Source organism: Mauremys mutica, chromosome 6 (genome assembly GCF_020497125.1).
Source record: "Mauremys mutica isolate MM-2020 ecotype Southern chromosome 6, ASM2049712v1, whole genome shotgun sequence".
Lineage (NCBI taxonomy): Eukaryota > Metazoa > Chordata > Testudines > Geoemydidae > Mauremys > Mauremys mutica.
Genome location: NC_059077.1, coordinates 15,175,887 through 15,195,007, shown reverse-complemented (window position 1 = coordinate 15,195,007; position 19,121 = coordinate 15,175,887). Strand labels below are relative to the sequence as shown.

At 41.4% G+C, this 19,121-nt stretch overlaps 1 protein-coding gene across 2 annotated transcripts in view; it reads left to right on the top strand.

Annotated features, from left to right (window-relative positions):
* The window catches only part of MYO5B (myosin VB), a 353,047-nt gene that overhangs the window by 291,453 nt on the left and 42,473 nt on the right, over window positions 1-19,121 (top strand). Inside the window, exons 23-27 of one of the 2 annotated variants that reach the window (XM_045022478.1) lie at window positions 912-996; window positions 3,252-3,400; window positions 4,516-4,632; window positions 6,712-6,834; window positions 12,435-12,500. In XM_045022478.1, the coding sequence (XP_044878413.1) occupies window positions 912-996; window positions 3,252-3,400; window positions 4,516-4,632; window positions 6,712-6,834; window positions 12,435-12,500 (540 nt within the window). Of the gene's footprint in view, window positions 1-911; window positions 997-3,251; window positions 3,401-4,512; window positions 4,633-6,711; window positions 6,835-12,434; window positions 12,501-19,121 lie in introns of both variants that reach the window. The other variant, XM_045022477.1, reaches the window with a different exon arrangement.

Sequence of the window (19,121 nt, the reverse complement as noted above, 5' to 3'; positions counted from 1 at the left end):
AATCTTCTGCATAGTCTTTTTTGTCTGAGAACATTTTCTTTCTCTTTATTTTGCCTCTAAATCCCCTGTTAATTGGCAGGTGTGCTGAAATGCTGTTATAGCTGGTAACACATCCGCTTGGACAGTTGGGTATCCAGTCCTGTATAGCATTCTGGTTTCATTTATATTGTACATCACTTTTTTTTTATTATTCTGTTTAGAATATTCAGAACAATGGTGTACTTTTTCTCCTCTGTTTGTTCCTTTTCTCTGTTCCTTTTCACCTTTCTGAACCTTTCACAGCTGCAGCATTGATACTTTGTCTCTAACACATGTCATGGTGTTGTTTTCTTTCACATTCCAAGTCCTGTAATTGTAACACCTCCAAATGGTATTTGCGCTGCCATAGAAATCTATGCCTAGCAAATGCCTGTTTTGTGATAGTGTAGTAGAAGGATCAATTGCAGAATATTGTAACAAAGTCAATGTTGTAATTTTTAAGAGAGGTATAGATCTTCAGTACTTAATTTTGAGTATGGGCTTCTCAGTATTTGGATGACATATTCAACTGTTGGAGCCCTGTGACTGGTGTGTATTGTGTTCCTATTCAAAGAAATAGATATAATTTGCCAACTTGACCTTTTTTGCATTGAGGTTTTGCAGTAAACACTAGTGTCTATGGGACAATTTACTTTGAAAGTAAATACCCTTCAGTTGCAGATAATGTTTTTTTATCATTCATGCTCCTGATGCAGTGAGAATAGCTCCAAAATGGCCAGGAGAAAAAACCCCTATTTGGTTTAAAAAAACAAGAAACTAACCAAACAAACAAAAAAAACTGTGTGTGTGTGAAACTTATTCCCCTGAAGAGAGCCTGACCTGGAGCTGCCCTACACTACAAGAGGAATTACTTTGCCTTGTTTCTTCCTTAGCGCGTGTCAGATCTAGAAGAGGAGAATGCTCTTTTGAAACAGGAAAAAGAGGAGCTTAACAACAGAATCCTGTGTCAGTCTGAAGGTAAGAAGAATGGTTTATAGCTTCATAACACTTGCAATAAACCGAGGATTAAGCTGTTTTTCATAAAATTCATTTCTCTCCTATGCCCCAGCAATGGCTCATAAACTGAAATGTGCTAATCTTCCAGCATCCTTTATTTCTTTGACAACGTTTGTTGTTATTCAACAGTTCTATTCTCTCTGTACTGTGCCAGGGGATGACAAGACATGAACCTGATTTAATCAGGGAGGGATTCAACAAGGAATATAGTACCTAACAGGGTTTTCCATTCAATTACATCTTAGAATTTCATCAGGATGACTGTGATCGGAGGGGGGGGGGGGACCCTTTAATGCTGACAGATGGAAGCCTAGATGCAGAGATGTTCAACAGTAATATTTGGACAATGATGAATGGCGTCTTGAATGTGACAGAATGAAGTGAAGTTTTAAAGCAGAGATTTAGATTGTGAGAGAAATACAGAGGGAAAAAACCCGGAAAGTCCCAGGGTGGGAAAGGAATACATTCCACCCTTGCACGTATTGCGCTTATTATCAGACTCTATTCAGCTTAACATAGCAAAATATATTGGCTTCAATTAGAGGTGAATTTCTGAGTGCCTTTCGGCAGGCACTAGCTAGCATTAGGCATAATGCATGCCGGGCTCTGTGGAAGCTTCCCAAGGGACCCCTGTCCAGGCACACAGTCCTGACTGACTGCCAGCTGTCCCAGGACTTAGATTTTCAAAAATTAAGCTCTGAGGTTCATATGTAGGCACCTAAACAAGACGCTTGATTTTTTTCAAGTGCTGACCCCCCAGAATCTCCTGTTGAAGTAGACAGGAATTGCTGAGTGCTCAGCACTCTTGAAAATCAATCCACTTATTTAGGCACCTGAACTACTTGGTCAATATTTAACGTTAGACACATCTATATTTGAAAATGTTGACCTCTCTTTAGAGCAGACTGAGATTTGAACCCAGCACGCTGACCATTTACCCTCTTTGTAGTGGTATCTTTAAGCACAGCTATACCTAGTGTTGAGATAGCATTAATATTAGAAACATTAGAGCTGGTTGGAATATTTCAAATTTTGACATTCAGATGAAATTTCAAAAAATTTAAAAAAAGAATTGCTGAGAGTCTCAGCTCAGCTCCCATTGCAGTAAATGAGAACACGCCCCTTGAACGAGAAAAGAGCGAGGCTGACTCTGAGCACTTTTACAAATCCCACCCTTATTTTCTGAGGATTATTGTAGAAATGGAAGGTTCTGTTAGGTCACCCAGTCCATCTCCTTTCCAATGTAGCATTGTTGTTACGAGGCTCTATCCTACACCATTCAAGTCAATGGGATTTCTGCCACTGATTTCAGGAGCAGGCCCATAATCCTTTGCAAAGTGAAACTTGCCACAAATGTTCCCTATCTGTGAGTGAATGTTTCCACTATGTAAAAGCTTGAGAAAAGTTAGTTTAGTTGTTTTTTTTTTTTTATTTAAATGTTAATTTAATGTTTGGCTAAATAAAAAATAAAGGGTAATTTGACTTGCCAGTTTTAATTTTTTTTTCTTCTTCAAATAACAGGGGGAAACAAATTTTGTTTCAGAAAAGAGTTCTTGTAAATTAATAAATTCACATGCAAAAAATAAACTATTTTAAAATGCCCATGGTATTCTGTGCAGTAGGAAAGGATTAACGTTTATGGGAAGTACACATAGCAAAGACTGCATTGTACAGAGTAATCCTGCGCTATCAGAACTCTGTATTAGGGATTCTTTCTCTCTTCCCTCATCACCCCTAGTTTGGTTACCTCTTTGCAGTCACCAACAGTGTGCAATAGTATGATTGCATAGATTTCCCACTTGACATCCAACATAGGTAAATAAGGTATTTCCATAGAGTAATATGGCTAATATGTATGCACCACTGCCCTCTATTGGATAGACTCAGACTGCTCGTTTGTGCATCAGAGACGTATTTCTAATGGCTAAAGGAGATTATCCTTTACTCAACTGGTAGAGACCTCTGGTTTTGGAGCAGGAGTAGAGTATTCTACCTGGATCCATGAAGTTCCAAATAGCTTTTCTGTGCAGTGTGGTGACAACCATGACATTCCTAGCTGGCCAGAGATTTGTTAGTGTATTCACTAAATAAGAGTGCAAGATTACAAAAAAGCCTCTTTGCAGAGAGCATTTTGTTGAACTATAAATCATATTGCAGTTGCCTATAAGAAATCAATTCAGAACTGAACGTCACAGTTCAATATGTATCTTTTAAAGATGAATTTGCCCAAAACACTGTCAAGGAAAATCTCCTGACGAAGAAGGAGCTGGAAGAGGAGCGATCTCGTTATCAGAACCTGGTAAAGGAGTATTCAAGGCTGGAGCAGAGATATGACAATTTGAGGGATGAGATGACTATTATAAAGGTAATGGAAGAGGCTTTTCACATTACCACTACCATCTGATGTCCTGTGTGTATTATTGGTAACTGGATAATGCAACTGAGTTCATTTGATGACAACAATGCTATTATAGAACTCATTTGTGTTGATATTTCTGAGGGGGAAGTTATGCATTGATATTAGACCAAGAGCACCTTCTTCTGGAAATGCATGGTTTTCTGTAGCCACTTGGTCACGCATTGACAGATTCCTTATGCACAGTGAGGCAAAAATCTTATCTTTTCTCTGTTTCAGTATCACAGATATACTCTGTTATTCAATTCTAAGAAAATCATTGTGGTGTCATAAATATAAAAGTCTAAGTTTTAGATTCAGCCTTCTTAGAATTTTAGCAGTAGCCTCATTGATAATTAGTTATTAAGGGATGCTGTCATCCAGTTCAAAGGCTGAACATTTAAAAGAAAACCATAAGGCTATTGTGATACATATTAGGCTCCAAATCCAGATGTGTGTGTTCAAACTTCACAAATCGTGGGTAGCCAGGCTTGGATGTGTTAAAGTAGCTTCCAAAAATACATGAGAAAATTGGTGTCTGGTGCATAGACACTTTTTAAGTTGTTGGTTGTGTTTGTTTCTTTATATATATGTGAATGGAGTTGGGTGTGTTTGTGTTTTGTTGTTTTAAACTACATTTTGATTAAATGTCCCCCTGTCGTAATGTGCACCAGTGCACAAGAACCAGAAACGAAGCCCAAAAGCAAGCAAATGGTAGACCCTCTTATGACAGTCTCTTAATATCAAAAAATATTTTTTTAAACTAAACCGCTTTATGAGGAATCCTTCTTTTGACCAGCAGATATATTATGTGTCTGCATTGTCTTGTCCAGCTACTTAAACTGTAAGAGCTTTGGATAAGGAGCTGTCTCTCCCTTTGTTTTGTAAAGTCCTGAACACGGTGCTTTGACTCGATGAATAATATGGACCCGTTATTTTAAGCAGAAAGTGCCATAAGTGTACATGATTATTTATAAAACACCTAATAGATAAGGTCCCTATCCCAAAAAGTTACTGTACTAAGGATTATGTAAACTGTCTTTTCTACTAAATCTCTCTATTATCTCTTTTTTTTTGGACAGCAGACCCCAGGACACAGAAGGAACCCATCTAACCAGAGCAGTCTAGAGTCTGATTCCAACTGTCCATCAGTCTCAACATCTGAGATAGGAGACACAGAGGATGCAATACAACAAGTGGAGGTACTATAAGTCAGACAGGCTAAGGGGCTCTGTATGATTCTGGCTAGTCAAGAGGGAATAATTGATATGTCGCTCGCTCTAAATGGAGCCCGTAGAGAAGAGTACAGCTTTGAGTATGAAATGTGACTAGTGAGAATTGCTCCTTTTTTCATGCTATGAATGATTCTTGTTAATTGTATGAGAGGGAAATCTTAAGGCCCTGATCCTGCATAGAGCACTACTAAGAACTCAGTGCGGGATCAGGCCCTTAAACACTGTTTAAACCTAATGTATTGATATGTAGGGTGCATCCTGGTAAATATGGAAACACACACAAAATGTTAAACATTATTATGACTGACTATCAATACTGATTGTAAGGTTATATTTCTATAGCATCTTTCATTCCAAAGGATACCAAATTACATTATAAACCTCCTAAAGAACAGTTTTCTTTCTTTGTTTTTTTTTTTACAAATCCTTGCCAGCCAACACATCCTCTCTGTAAGAACTATTTCAAATATCTCAATGTAGAAGGAAATGTCCTAGTTAAATATCTGACTTGATCGAGGAAGTGAAGAATTATTGGAAGAATGGGAAGTATATTTTGCTTACTCCCTGCTAACAGTGGCATAGATCAGTTTATATAAACAGTACACTTCATATTTAAGTTGGAGTATAAAATACAGTCTTTGCTAGAATAAAGGCCTAGGATGCTTTGGGTTCCATTTTCTAGTCTGTGACTTTGAGCAAGTCATGTCATCACTCCATGCTGCAGCTTCCCCATCTGTATAATCCAGGGGTTGGCAACCTCTGGCATGTGGCTCGCCAGGGTAAACACGCTGGCGGGCCGGGCCAGTTTGTTTACCTGCTGTACTGGCAGGTTCGGTGGACTGCGGCTCCCACTAGCCGGGGATCACCGTCACAAGCCAGTGGGGGCGGCGGGAAGTGGCACGGGTGAGGGATGTGCTGACCGCTGCTTCCCGTCACCCCCATTGGCCTGGGACGGCGAACCGTGGCCGGTGGGAGCCGCGGTCAGCCGAACCTGCCAACGCGGCAAGTAAACAAACTGGCCTGGCCCACCAGGATGCTTACCCTGGCAAGTGGCGTGCCAGAGGTTGCCGACTCCTGGTATAATCCGTTACCTACCTCACCTTCTGCGAACCATTGATGAAAGCCTCCACTATGTAAGTACAATGGATTGGGGCCTCTAGACAATACCAAAACCTCAGTGTTGGTCACACCTCAGTATTAAAGCTCCATCTACAAGTAACGTATGATGTGTTAATAAAAGATTAATGTGTGTTTTAAGCTGTTACATACATTAGTATGTCTCATAGATGATTTTAAGCCAATCAGTAAAGAGTTTTTTATAGATGGTTATAAGCCATGGCTATAAGCAACACATTGACTCCATGAACTATATAACAATTGATAATTTATTAAAATGCCCATTAACCATTCATTAACCCTTTATAACCTATTTATGATTGGAAACTTAATATAACGTGTGCCCTTAATATTAATATTGGTCTTTCAAAATGTGGAAACGTCTTTAAACTCTTGTGTTAAGTATTGGAAGGTGACGTGAACGTACAGATCTGTGCGTAGCCCACATACTGTTACTGAGTGGAGCATTCACCACTTCAGCTGGGAGAAATTTTTTAACCAAAACTTTTTTTCAGAGAAAAATACAGATTCAGTGACAACAAAGTGTTTTGCAAATACGTGTCAGTTCTGCCAAATTGTTTTGGGGGCAGTGGGTATCCAAGTCTTTGGGGAAAAAAAATTAAACACTGTTATTTTTTCGGTTTGAAATGAATTTTCATTTAGACGTTTTCTTGTTTAAAAATAAATATTTTTAAAAGCTCAGAATTGAAACAAAACGTTTTCATTTAAGATTTTTGTTTGGCCCCAAACTAAATTTTTGTTTTAGCTTCTTCTTTTGAAAGTTTTAGTTTTGGTCAGACTCAAAACAATTTTTTAAACATTTTTTGAAGTTGCCAGTGAACCAAAAAATCTGTTATTCCCCCAACTCTATTCACTAATGTTTTTGGGCTGATAAAATTACTCTCACTCTCTCTCTCTTCCCCCATGTAGGATGTTGGTTTGGATAAAGCAGCCATGGATATGACTCTCTTCCTGAAGCTACAAAAGCGAGTGAGGGAGCTCGAACAGGAGAGAAAGAAACTGCAAACCCAGCTGGAGAAAAAGAAATCCCAGGTAAAAGATGCCCTTTTATTGATTTTAATATTAAATTTCATATTCTAATGGGTTTTCCTTGAGTGCCTTAGGGCATGCAGTGTGTGATTTAAGATTTGGGTGCAATGGCCTTCAATTAAGAAAGGTCAAATTGATCTTGGAAATGAGGAGAAAACCTTTCTGGCAGTTAAGGACAATCAGCCAGCAGAACGGCTTTGCCTGATGAGATGGTTTATGACAAACTCATTAGAAGCATTTGAGTTGAGAGTGGCTGCATAGATGGAAAGATATATACGAATAATCCTCTTACAGGAAGCTGTACTGGATGACCAAACCCTAACATGTATAATTCCCAATCACGGTATTGGATGTTATATAGCAGCTTTCATCATAAAGGACCTGAAAGGGATACACAGATTGTAGATGCATACAGAAGCACTGAAATGCAGCCTCTTCTGAGATAGAGGATGGAGGCCAGGCAGCCACTACCAGAATGGAGGGCAGCATCTCTGTAGTTTACAGTTGCACAATACTGTTTACAGTAGTGAACAAGGTGAAATTTTTAGCTAACAGCACATAGGCAATCCCTATTCTTATGAAAATACTTTCATTGGCCATGCCCAGTTTAAGATATCATCCAACAGATACAACCCCACACAGTGAAGCATGGTATTCTGTTTATCTGTCTCAGCAGGTAAAGAGATGAATTAACTTTGTCAGCATTGAAACCAGTGGTTCTAAAGATTCAAAGAATTTAGAACACCTGTCTCTCTTGTAGACGTCAGAGGTACTTATATGGCCGTATTATCATAGTATCTGAGAGCCTCACAATCTTTAATGTATTCATCCACACAACACCTCAGTGAAGAAGTATCCCCATTTTACAGATGAAGTGCTGAGGCATGGAGAGACTAAAGGACTTGCTCAAGGTCAAACAGGAAGTCTTTGGTGGAACAGGGAAATGAACCTGGCTCCCCCAAGTCCCAGGCTAACACCTGAACCAATGGACTATCCTTCCTCTTTAGAACATGATGTTTAGACTACTCTCACACACATCCGCAGCTCATCATCCATCTCGGATTTGCATTTCCCCGAGTTACTATGTAAGAGCTAAGAGGTTCAAAGATATGATCAATCTTGGAGGAATTGGAATGTGTCTGAATAGATAAACAGAAGTTTTACTGCGTACTCATGAGCTTCCTTAAATGTAATCTCCGCACTCTAACTACAAAAGAGCTCATATCCTGCCTTGATGCCTGAGCAAAAAGGAGGATAGTTCTTTCCTCAAAGTTTAACCTAATTTGAGGCTAATTTAGAGGTTCAAAGGGACAAATATGCAGAGAGAAGAGCCTCGCACACCTCTGGTAGCTTAGCCTGCCTGAGTCATTTGATCTCCTAGAACAGATGGGTGCCTGTGAATATAAAGTCTAACCAGCAAAGTAATTCATTCTCTCTAAATATATACATCACTCTATTCATCCATGAGTAACAATGTCATTTTAGTTTCTTGCCACCCTCCCTCCACATGAGCAATGGCTTTGAAATCAATGAAATGTAAAATCATGATTTATCCCACCCCAGAGACAATTGACCCTGCAATGGCTGTTGGCCTGTAGTGTAATGAATCCAATATACCATTGATCCTGTTTACTATCCCTATGGGAAATTTTAGCTGTGCACTCAGTTTTAATATCTTAGACCAGCAAGTGAAAATGCGTCCTGAATAATAGAAGGCAAATCAAGGCACTGTCTATTCATACATGTATGAGTCTTAAAAACATGAGACCATAACACTCTGTTCTTGTTACTAACATGGGTCAGTGTTTTCAGATGTGGATACCCGAAGCCATGCATCTAAATGTATATGAAGTCACATAAGTAAGTGACTTGATTTTCAAAGTGCTAAGTGCCCTTCATTCTTGTTGGTTTCAATACTCAGCACCTTTGAAAATCAGACTATTTATTTATGTGCCTGTCTGTGGATTTAGGAGTTCAACTTCAGGAATGAAAATGGGGAAATGTTGACCATAGTACTCTGTAGAATGCCTACCACACTTGAGACACAAGGTAGGTCTGTGCCCCAAACTGGGTATTTTATAGCTCCATATTTTCAAGTCTGAGTCCAGTAATAGTTATACAGTATTACAGCCCTTGCCAGCTCTAAGGGCATGTCTGCACTGCAGCCGCTATAGTGACACAGCTGCAGCTCTGCGACTGCAGTGATACAGTATAGATGCTTCCTACAGTGGCAGAAGAGGATTTTCCATTGATGTAGTTAATCCATCTCTCCAGGAGGCGTGGCAGCTAGAAGAATTCTTCTGTCAAGCTAACCGCATCTGCACCAGGGGCTAGATCAACCTAACTCCAGAGCTTGGGGCTAGACATTTTTACACCCCGAGCAGCTTAGCTAGGTTGATCTAATTTTTAAGTGTAGGCCAGTCCTCAGATAATAAACTGCAAAACAGCAATAGAGGTATAGTGACTAGCAGAGTTTATTCCTCCAACATCACTGTGCAGAATGTCTGAGTTGCTTTACAAAAAAAAAACCTTCTTATATTTTGGGCCTTATTAGTACAATCATCTAGAAGGTCAATGTTTACCCACAAGTACTAACCCCCACAGTGGTATCTGAGACAGCAATTTGTCCTTCTGATAGAGAATAGCTGTGATAACTGCTAATATAGGTCAACTTTTCATGGCAGCCTGTGTATTTTCCCTTTCTTCGGGAGCAGTAACCTCTGTGAATTAGATATTTCAGAGCCCATTATGATAGGTGGTATTTTTGTTTGAATTATAGTGGTTCTTTCTATGAGAAGAGATTATAACAATACGTTATACAGCTGCATAGTACAGTACACAGTGTTCAGCAACAGCAGCTGAATATGAAATGTCTAGTTATTACAGTTCTTGGTTTCACAACAAAAGTTTTTTTTTAATCTGTTTTAATGCATTTTTTCAGGTATCTATTCCAGTTATTTCTCTTAAGCAGGAGATCCAGGTGTCCATTTATAAAAGCAGTGGCAAAGTCTACTAAAGTGATATCAATCATCTCTAATTCACTGTAGCCAGATACTCCCATTGAATGTCAATGAAATTATTCCATCTGGTGACTGCAGGAACGCAACATAAGAGATGCAAAACAGCTTTTAACAAATAATCTCCATTCCTTGATAGAGATTTAAAAAACAAGGTTCCTGCCAATATGCCATAATTTGCTCCCCTCATATTTTAAATCTTTCTGAAGCTGACCTGTGTCTCTTAAGGAGTTAACTACAAATGAGCCAAACCCTGAATGTTTTATCCCCCTAAAACCTCCCCATACATTTTTAGTCGGATTCATTCCAACTGGTCAAGGTTCTGAAACATTAATAGTTTTGTCCATTTCTAACTATACTTCCAAGATTAGGGTCCTTGTCAAGGTTCACCCCTCAGCAGGCCCAGTCCTGCTCTGGGGCATGACTAATTCCAGATCAGTTTTCAGTTTGGACTTGATGTGATTTGAGTCAAGCTGTCACTGTTCCTCACTGCCCAACAGAAGAAGAGGGAAAGTCAAAAATAGCATTTCTGTCAGTGCTTCCAGTTCTTCGGTGCTTCTTTTTGCATTTAAATTTTAATTCCATGGTAGCACTACAGAGGCAGCAAACTCAGCCCCCGCTGTACCTTCTCCTTGATGGAAATGTTTGGTTTTGAAATATATTCCCTCCTCTCTGGAAGACAACCAGAAGAATATGACATTTCTGGATATCAGTGTTGTTACCAGAACCTTGTGTCGCTTCTCAGATATCTATAATGTATGCATAGGGTGATAGGCATAGGAAAATGGGCTTCTCTTGTATCTTCCTCTCAGCCCATGTTTTGACCCAGATGAAGCCATTCATAGAATAAAATGTCCAAGAATTGCAAATCTTAGTGATCTCAACTGGATATGGGGATTTCTCCATCAAACAGGGTCAGTGCACAAAAACATTTAGTGATTCAATGATGAGTTTTGGTGCCAGGAATTAACTGATGGTTTCATTTCTGGGAGTTGATCACAGTTTTTGGTGGTAGTTGCTTCTGTTTATGAAAGAGCAGTTTGACCTTGCATGGGAACAGAAATAGGGAGGGAGGAGAAAAGAAAAAATCAAGAATGTCTGGCACTACTGACCTGCTTGCACTTGGGTCAGGACTAAGGAAGAGTTAGCTAGGTAGTGGTTATAGGGAACCAAGTTTTAAATCCTGTCCTTTCAGCAGTTGACATTTTCTGCAGTTGAGATCCCTCAAAGAACCTAAAGAAGCCAAACCGCCTGATAAACCTTAGCTCCTCCATCTTTATTAAGCTCTGCTGGCTTTGAAAGAAAGTTATAGTGTCCGAGTATATTGTGGTTGGTAGCAGCTTCACTCAACATCTGCTTGTTGCACTTGGACCTCCAGGACCAGTACTCCTTGTGCATTTCACAGAGTTAAGGGTTATTGGGCCTACTCCTCTGTATGAGTGACTCTGCAATGTAGACACACCCCTAGTTACTTGTTAATCATAGAACAGTGGACGAGTGTGCCTGTAAGGAATTGCATTTCAGTGCTACCTCTTCCCTCAGTGGAAAGGCAGGAGAGTGGAAGTTGATAGTCTGAGCACGACGGAGTTGAGAACTATTCTGTTCTGCCACCTTCAATTGACCTTGAGATGAATTTAAGGAAATAATATTAGGCCCCATGTACATGGTATTTTCTAATGTAATGTAAGTTTAAACATTACGTTTGTGGGCTTCAAGCCACTTGTTATGTTCTTGACCCTGATGCGTTGGGCCATCTGGCAGAGCCATGTGTGGAAATGAGCCGAAACCATAATTTTTGCTGTAAGATGTGATTTTGGTTTCATGAGTCTCTGAGCTACAAGAACTGTACTTTACTTACGGCAAGACTTGCATAATGCAATGGATTTAAGTACGATCTTATTTGCTAGTAGTACGTTTTCTGGGAAAACGCCAAAAGAAGTTGGGGAAGATGCCAGTATCCAATCTAAATTCCATCATTTCCTTTTTTTTAAAACATATTTTGATATTATTTATATAGCACCCAAAAAAGTGACGAATCTTCAGACATAAATTAGATCCCAGCCCTCAGGCACAGAGGCTGCATCTACACTAGAAGTGCTGCACCAATGCAGCTGTGCTGCTGTCATGCTTCTGGTGAAGAGCTCGCCCATCGGCTTAACTACTTCGCCTTCCAAAAGAGGCTCTCCTGCTGACGTAGCGCTGTCTACACCGGTGCTTAGGTCAGTATAACTTACGTCACTCAGAGGTGTGGATTGTTCATGCCCCTGAGCAACGTAAGTTCTAGTGTAGACAAGGTCTTAGTCTGAATACAGTCTTGGCCTGGGGGAAAGGAAAGAGGATTACACTTCTTTTCTTTTTCCCTGTTATATTCCTCCTTGGCCTTTGCGCTTCACCTAATGTCTGTTTGCCATATACTATTTAGGGTAGTTGCTTTCTTTGGTGACACTTTAACACCAGCCAACAACAAATATTGGAGGTGACCCAGAACTGTAGTCCAAAGTCAGATTGCCTGAGTTGGAAAACCGGCCTATTTACCAGCTTCTCTAGCCAGCTGTCAAATATCTATTTGTCTTTTAATCCATCCAGGTAATTGAAACGAAGAATGAAATGGATTCAGACCGTGATACAGATCTAGCCTACAACAGTCTGAAGGTAAAGAATTTTAGAATGAGAGATTATTTTCATGTGTTCGGTGCTAATAACCTTTTGAATGGCTCAAACAGCCTAAGTAAATCCATCTGACATCGGTAATAAACCAAAGCCTCTCTTAACTCATTCTGTCCATTAAAATCTGATATTGTGTGGCAGTTTGAAGGCACTCTGCAGCTTACTCTCTACTCTCTGGACTAGTTGTAGCTTCCAGCAGTCAGAGTGATGGCAGATGTTCCTAGGGAATGCCGCCTCACTGGCATATGCCATCTGCTGTGCCACTCAGTTATCTATGTGAGAGCCGAGTGGCAAATGCAGGTATGGTTAAGATGAAAGGGGGAGGGGGAGCTTCTTGTCACTACAAGCTTCCTAGCTTGACTCTTCTCTTGCACATCAAAAGATCTTCAGGTGCACATTGATCCATCCATATACTGCATTTGGGGTAACTTGATCAGCAGCAATTGTGAATCCACATGCGAGTCTCCTTCCCTAGTTCCAGTCTGATGTGGTTTTTAACTCCAAACACCCACTCTCCCCAACTCTGCATCGATCTCTCTCATATAGCTAAGGCACCTATCACATTGGTAGCATTGAATCCAGCTGCAAAGTCAGCCTTTCGTCAGCAGCTTTGGTCCAACTCAGTCTCCCTGTGCCCTCCCAGCTACAGAGTCATCCTCTCCTGTCCCCCACAACAGAATCCTGAGCTATCCACCCACAATCCTGCTGCCCCAGTTCTCTGCCTAACAGATACAGGCTGAGCTAAGGTTATCAGGCTCTGCTTACACTTGCACCTGGATGTTGTGCAGGAGAGTGCAGTTTAGTAAACATTTGTGTGGACATCTAAGCGACTGTTTTCATATGAATCACAGAGGTTTACTGTAATGGTGATGACATTTTTATTTGTTTAGCTCTAAGGATGCATTCAGTAAACCTGGCAGGAAATGAGAGCACTACTTTACACTGGAAGGTGACACCAGTGATTTTTGGCCTTGCTGTATAATATGTGAGTGAAAATGTTTTGCAGGGTGGATTGTTGCTCGGAGTCTATTGTACAAGCGGTCTGCTCTCCTCTTTCAGGCAGAACATGTGTTTCCCTTCACTGACAGTATACCATACGTGGGCATTTTCATAGTATTTCCTTTAGAGAAGATTTGTATCTTCTTGTTCTTGTGTGACTATGGCCTGGTCTACACTACGAGTTTATCTCGAATTTAGCAGCGTTAAACCAAATTAACCCTGCACCCGTCCACACAACAAAGCCCTTTACTTCGATATAAAGGGCTCTTAATATCAATATCTGTACTCCTCCTCAATGAGGGGAGTAGCGCTGAAATCGGTATTGCTATTTCAAATTAGGGTTAATGTGGCCGCAATTCGACAGTATTGGCCTCCGGGAGCTATCCCACAGTGCACCGTTGTGACCGCTCTGGACAGCAATCCGAACTCAGATGCACTGGCCAGGAAAAGCCCAGCGAACTTTTGAATTTAATTTCCTGTTTGCCCAGCATGGAGCGCTGATCAGCACAGGTGACCATGCAGTCTCAGAATCAAAAAAGAGCTCCAGCATGGACCGTACGGGAGATACTGAATCTGATCTCTGTATGGGGAGATGAATCTGTTCTATCAGAACTCCGTTCCCATAGATGAAATACCAAAACATTTGAAAAAAATCTCCAAGGCTATGATAGACAGAGGTCACAACAGGGACTCAACACAGCGCTGAAACTTAAGGAGCTGAGACAAGCGTACCAGAAAGCCAAAGAATCAAATGGATGCTCACGGAGGAAGGGACGACTGACAACTGTAGCTATCCCACAGTTCCCGCACTCTCCAAAAAACATTTGAATTCTTGGCTGAGCTCCCAAAGCCTGAAGGGTCAAAAACATTGTCATGGGTGGTTCAGGGTATATGTCATTGTGCCCCCCCCCTTCCCTCCCTCCGTGAAAGCAAAGGGGAAAAAATCCTTTCTCGCCTTTTTTCAATGTCACCATATGTCTACTGGATGCTGCTGGCAGACGTGGTGCTGCAGCGCTACACAGCAGCATCCCCTTCCCTTCCCTTCCCTTGCAGACGGCAGACAGTACAGTAGGACTGGTATTCATCATCGTCGTCCCGTGAGTGCTCCTGGCTGGCCTCGGTGAGGTCGGCCAGGGGCGCCTGGGCAAAAATGGGAATGACTCCCAAGTCATTCTCTTCTTTAAGCTTTGTCTAATGGAGATTCACTCCTGCCTGGAATATCATAGCAGCTGGAGGCTGCCCTCCCCTCCCCACTTTGATATCTGCTTGCAGAGGCAATAAAGTCAGTGCTGTTTCTTATTCATGCATTCTTTATTACTTTATCACACAAATCGGGGAATAACTGCCACGGTAGCCCAGGAGGAGTGGGGAAGGAGGGAAGCAATGGGTGGTGGTGTTGCAGGGGCACCCCCTAGAATGGCATGCAGCTCATCATTTCTGCGGGATGTCTGTGGCTCTGACCCAGAGCATCCGTTTGTGTCTCTGGTTCTTTAGTAGGCTTGCCTGATATTCTAGGCAGGACTGACTCTCCATTAGACAAAACTTAAAGAAGAGAATGACCTGGGGAGTCATTCCTATTTTTGTCCATGCACCCCCGACCGACCTCACCGAGGCCAGCCAGGAGCACCCATGACAGCAGCAGACGGTACAGTGTGACCGGTAACCGTCATTGCCACCTTGCAAAGCAGCAGACGGTACAGTAGGGCTGGTAACCGTCTTTGCTAACTTGCAAAAGGCAAGGGGATGCTGCTGTGTAGCACTGCAGTACCGCGTCTGTCAGCAGCATCCAGTAGACATACGGTGACAGTGAAAAAAGGTTGAACAGGCTCCATGGCTGCCGTGCTATGGCGTCTGCCCAGGCCATCCAGGGAAAAGGGCGCGAGATGATTGTCTGCCATTGCTTTCACGGAGGGAGGATTGACTGATGACATTTACCCAGAATCACCCGTGGCACTGTTTTTGACCCATCATGCATTGGGATCTCAACCCAGAATTCCAATGGGCAGGGGAGACTGCGGGAGCTATGGGATAGCTACCCACAGTGCAACGCTCCGGAAATCGACGCTAGCCTCGGTACATGGTCGCACACCGCCGAATTAATGTGCTTAGTGTGGCCGCGTGCACTCAACTTTATACAGTCTGTTTCCAAAAACCGGTTTCTGTAAAATCGGAATAATCCCGTGGTGTAGACAGACCCTATGTTTGTGTTGGAGTGCTTATGCATGTTTTGACTGTCGTGCAAACTCATTTTCAGTACAACTCTTCCTTAGTGTACCTTGCTCAGCTAGTTAATCCTTGGAGATGCCAAAAACAAATTCAGAAACAAATTTTGGATCCTTCTCCTCTCCCTAGTTCCTGGACAAACATGGAAAGACTCTCAGGAGATCTGAGAAAGTGTTTATTAACCAAGCATAGACGGTCACACACTAAGCTACAGAGACCACATAGTACCCATTTGTACCATTTGCATTATCTCCCCAGGTTCAAGCAGAGAAACAGAAATTAGAGGTGGAAAAGATCTATTGTCTATCCCCTTTATAAACACAACTGCCTACAGTACCATTCTCTGGTGCTTTGTCCAGCCCAATTTTCAGTGACTAAAGCAATGGGGCTGCATTTACACTCTCTGGACATAGTGTGTTGTCAGTAGATACCTACTATACTTTATTAGTATCTCCTCAAAGTTCAAGATGGAAGTATGACCGGCATCTCAAATCCCTGCCCCAGAGTTCTTCCAACTGTTGTTGGTTAAATACACCTATAACAGTTTTAAGTCACCTGAGCTATTATCGCAAAATAAAATTGCAACTAGAGGTGGACAAACTTTGCAGGTTCAAGCTGTGTCAATCTCTCCCATTGTTTTGGGGGTCACAAAACTAACATGAGGTTGCAAACTCCTGTTGTTTTAACTCAAGCACAGGTTGCAAGTGGGCAACCTTAATTTTGTAAATTTCTAACTTCAGAGTTTCTTCCCACGGTAACCTTAATAACTGTCTTTTAATGCAGTTTTGTTTGTATGGATAGTAACGCTAGTTTAAAAAAAAATATTAAGGTTTAGTCTAAAACCAACGTACTTCTGAATAAAATGCAGCTCCTTAGAACCTTGTTTTGGTATTGATGTTACGCAATTGCTGCTTTTCTGTTTCCATAAAGGAAAACACTGTGTGGTTAGCAACATGGAAATGTGAGCTGGCAACTGTATGGAGCAGCTTTTACCTATGAAAATCATTCTCTATCTTTTCAATTCTGTGGATCTGATAATTTAAAAAGAAAGCCTCTCCTGGACCCACCTATTCTCCCAACATCCTAATCCTCTACTTCTTGCTTCTTGATATATGCAGACCAATAAGGAAGGAGTCCACGGACCACTGATTCTCTGAGCCATAGTTTGAGAATTGACCTAAGACTAGCAAACATTCGCCCCATTTTACAAAGTCATAATTTGTGTCTAACACTTCTACCCTGTGCTGTCAAGCTTTGTAACATCTCAGTCACTTAATACATTGGTAACATTTCTGTCTAAAAAGAGCTACAGTTCCTGCTAAAAGCAAGAAGCAACAGTTTTATACCAAATCGTGACAGGAAGCATAAACTCCTGCAGCAAAAGTACTACTTATTCCCATAGGTGGGTGACCTGGGAGCAACCAGCTCCAAATTGAAAGAGCTGGAGAAACAAAAATGTAGGTCACTGACATTTTACCCAACTTTGCATGTAGCACACATCTTCTCTGCTAAAAAGAGCTCTGTTTGCAAAGAAAGCATTACTCGTAACTGGTTCTGAGTGCTACTTTCCCGTCGCATCCCCTCGGCAGCTGGTGCCATGTTGTAACAGAGCTATGCTCTTTCTCTCCTCTAGTGGTTTTCCCCCATAAATTTATTTCTCAAATATTTATAGTCTCTCTTTCCGCATAATTTGATTTACTTTTCCTTTATGCCAGTTTGAGGTTTAAAAAGTCTTCGTTTTAAGGAGACTTTTTTCCTGCCTTCTTAGGCTTATGATTAATGCCTGAGATGTCTGAAACTCGTGCATAAATCGTTAATGTGCATCTGTTGGAGGAATTTCTCTTTCAGGGATCAGAAAGAGTGGAAAAAATATTAGAGAGACAAGGTGGGTGAGGTCATATCTTTTATTGAACCGACTTGTGTTGGTGAGAGAGACAAGCTTACACAGCGCTCTTCAGTGTAAGTTGAAAGCTGGTCTCTTTCACCATAAGAAGTTGTGTCCAGTAAAAGAGATTACCTCACTCACCTTGTCTTGCTAATATCCTGGGACCAGCACGACTACAACACAGCATGGAAAAAAGATGAGCATTATTACATCACTGGCAAACTGTTTTCATTCAGAATGAATATCTGGACTATATTTTTAGTACCCACCTCCTCAGAGGCCATGTCTCTTTCTCATTCCTCATTTAAAGTAAGGGGGGGGAGGAAAATGTTTTCTCTTGCAACCACTCCCAGACAGCTAAACTAACGTGGGGAAGAACCATAACACTTTTTTGCAAATAGACTTGTTCAGCCAAACTACAGCAAGGAAGAACCATATCACTTTTGGTTCTACTGTCCTACTAAACCCTACACCCCCAGGTCCTTTAATACCTAGTTCATAAATCACATGCTTCTTGCCAGTTATTGCCGAGTTGCTTTGCGCTGGAAAGATTATTCAGAAGGTTGCAGCAGGGCAGCTCTGGCACCTTTTAGAGTCGAGTGTATTCCCTGATCCTTTACACCCTGGGCTTTGCCCTTGGGCTGGTTTCATTAGTTGACCGTCTACCTTCAGTGATGGACATAGATCAGGTGTCTGTGCTGATTCTTTTTAGATCTAACAGCAGCCTTCGATAACCTTGATCTTGAGCTTTCGTTGACCCACTTGCAAACCAGGGCAGAGATAGGTTGGAGTTGTACATGAGTGTCTTCATTCTTTTCTCTCTCTTGGGGAGCCAGGACCACTGTTCATCCATATTGTGGGCTTCACTCTCCCCTCCGTTCGGTGAATGCGAAACAGCTCGGGAAGACAGTGAGAAGTTTGGGAGAGTCATCAGTATGCTGTTGACACTCCGCTCCACATGTGTGTTGTCAGACTGACAACTCATTCACTCAGTTTTACCAATGTCTAGCTGAAATCGGGACATGGAGACAGCTAGCTGGTGGAGGGTTCAGTCTGAATGAGATTGATGTCATTCTGGTGGTTGAGAGAGAGAGCACCAGAAGAAATGGCACCAGTGATTATCTGCCTATTTGAGGTTTGTCTTTTTTGATAACCCAGGTTCGCAATGTTGGTTGTATATTTATTTCTGGATGTCTGTATAGTAGCAATAGCCAAGAGTTGCTTTTTTCATCTTCACTTAGCAAAGAGATTGTGATTGTTCCCTTTGCATGCAATCTTGCAACCTTTATCCAGGCTTTGGTCCCCTCCAGATTGGATTATTGCAGAGCACTTCATCTGGACAGGGTGGTAGCAGAGAAGACAACTAGGAAACAACCTGGTGCAGAATGCTGTTGCCCACTATTTACTCAGTAATATTTCATACAGGAATCACATTATACCATGAAGCAGAGTTTACATTGGCTTCTAATTCGCTGGCAGGTCCAATTCAGGATGTTGAT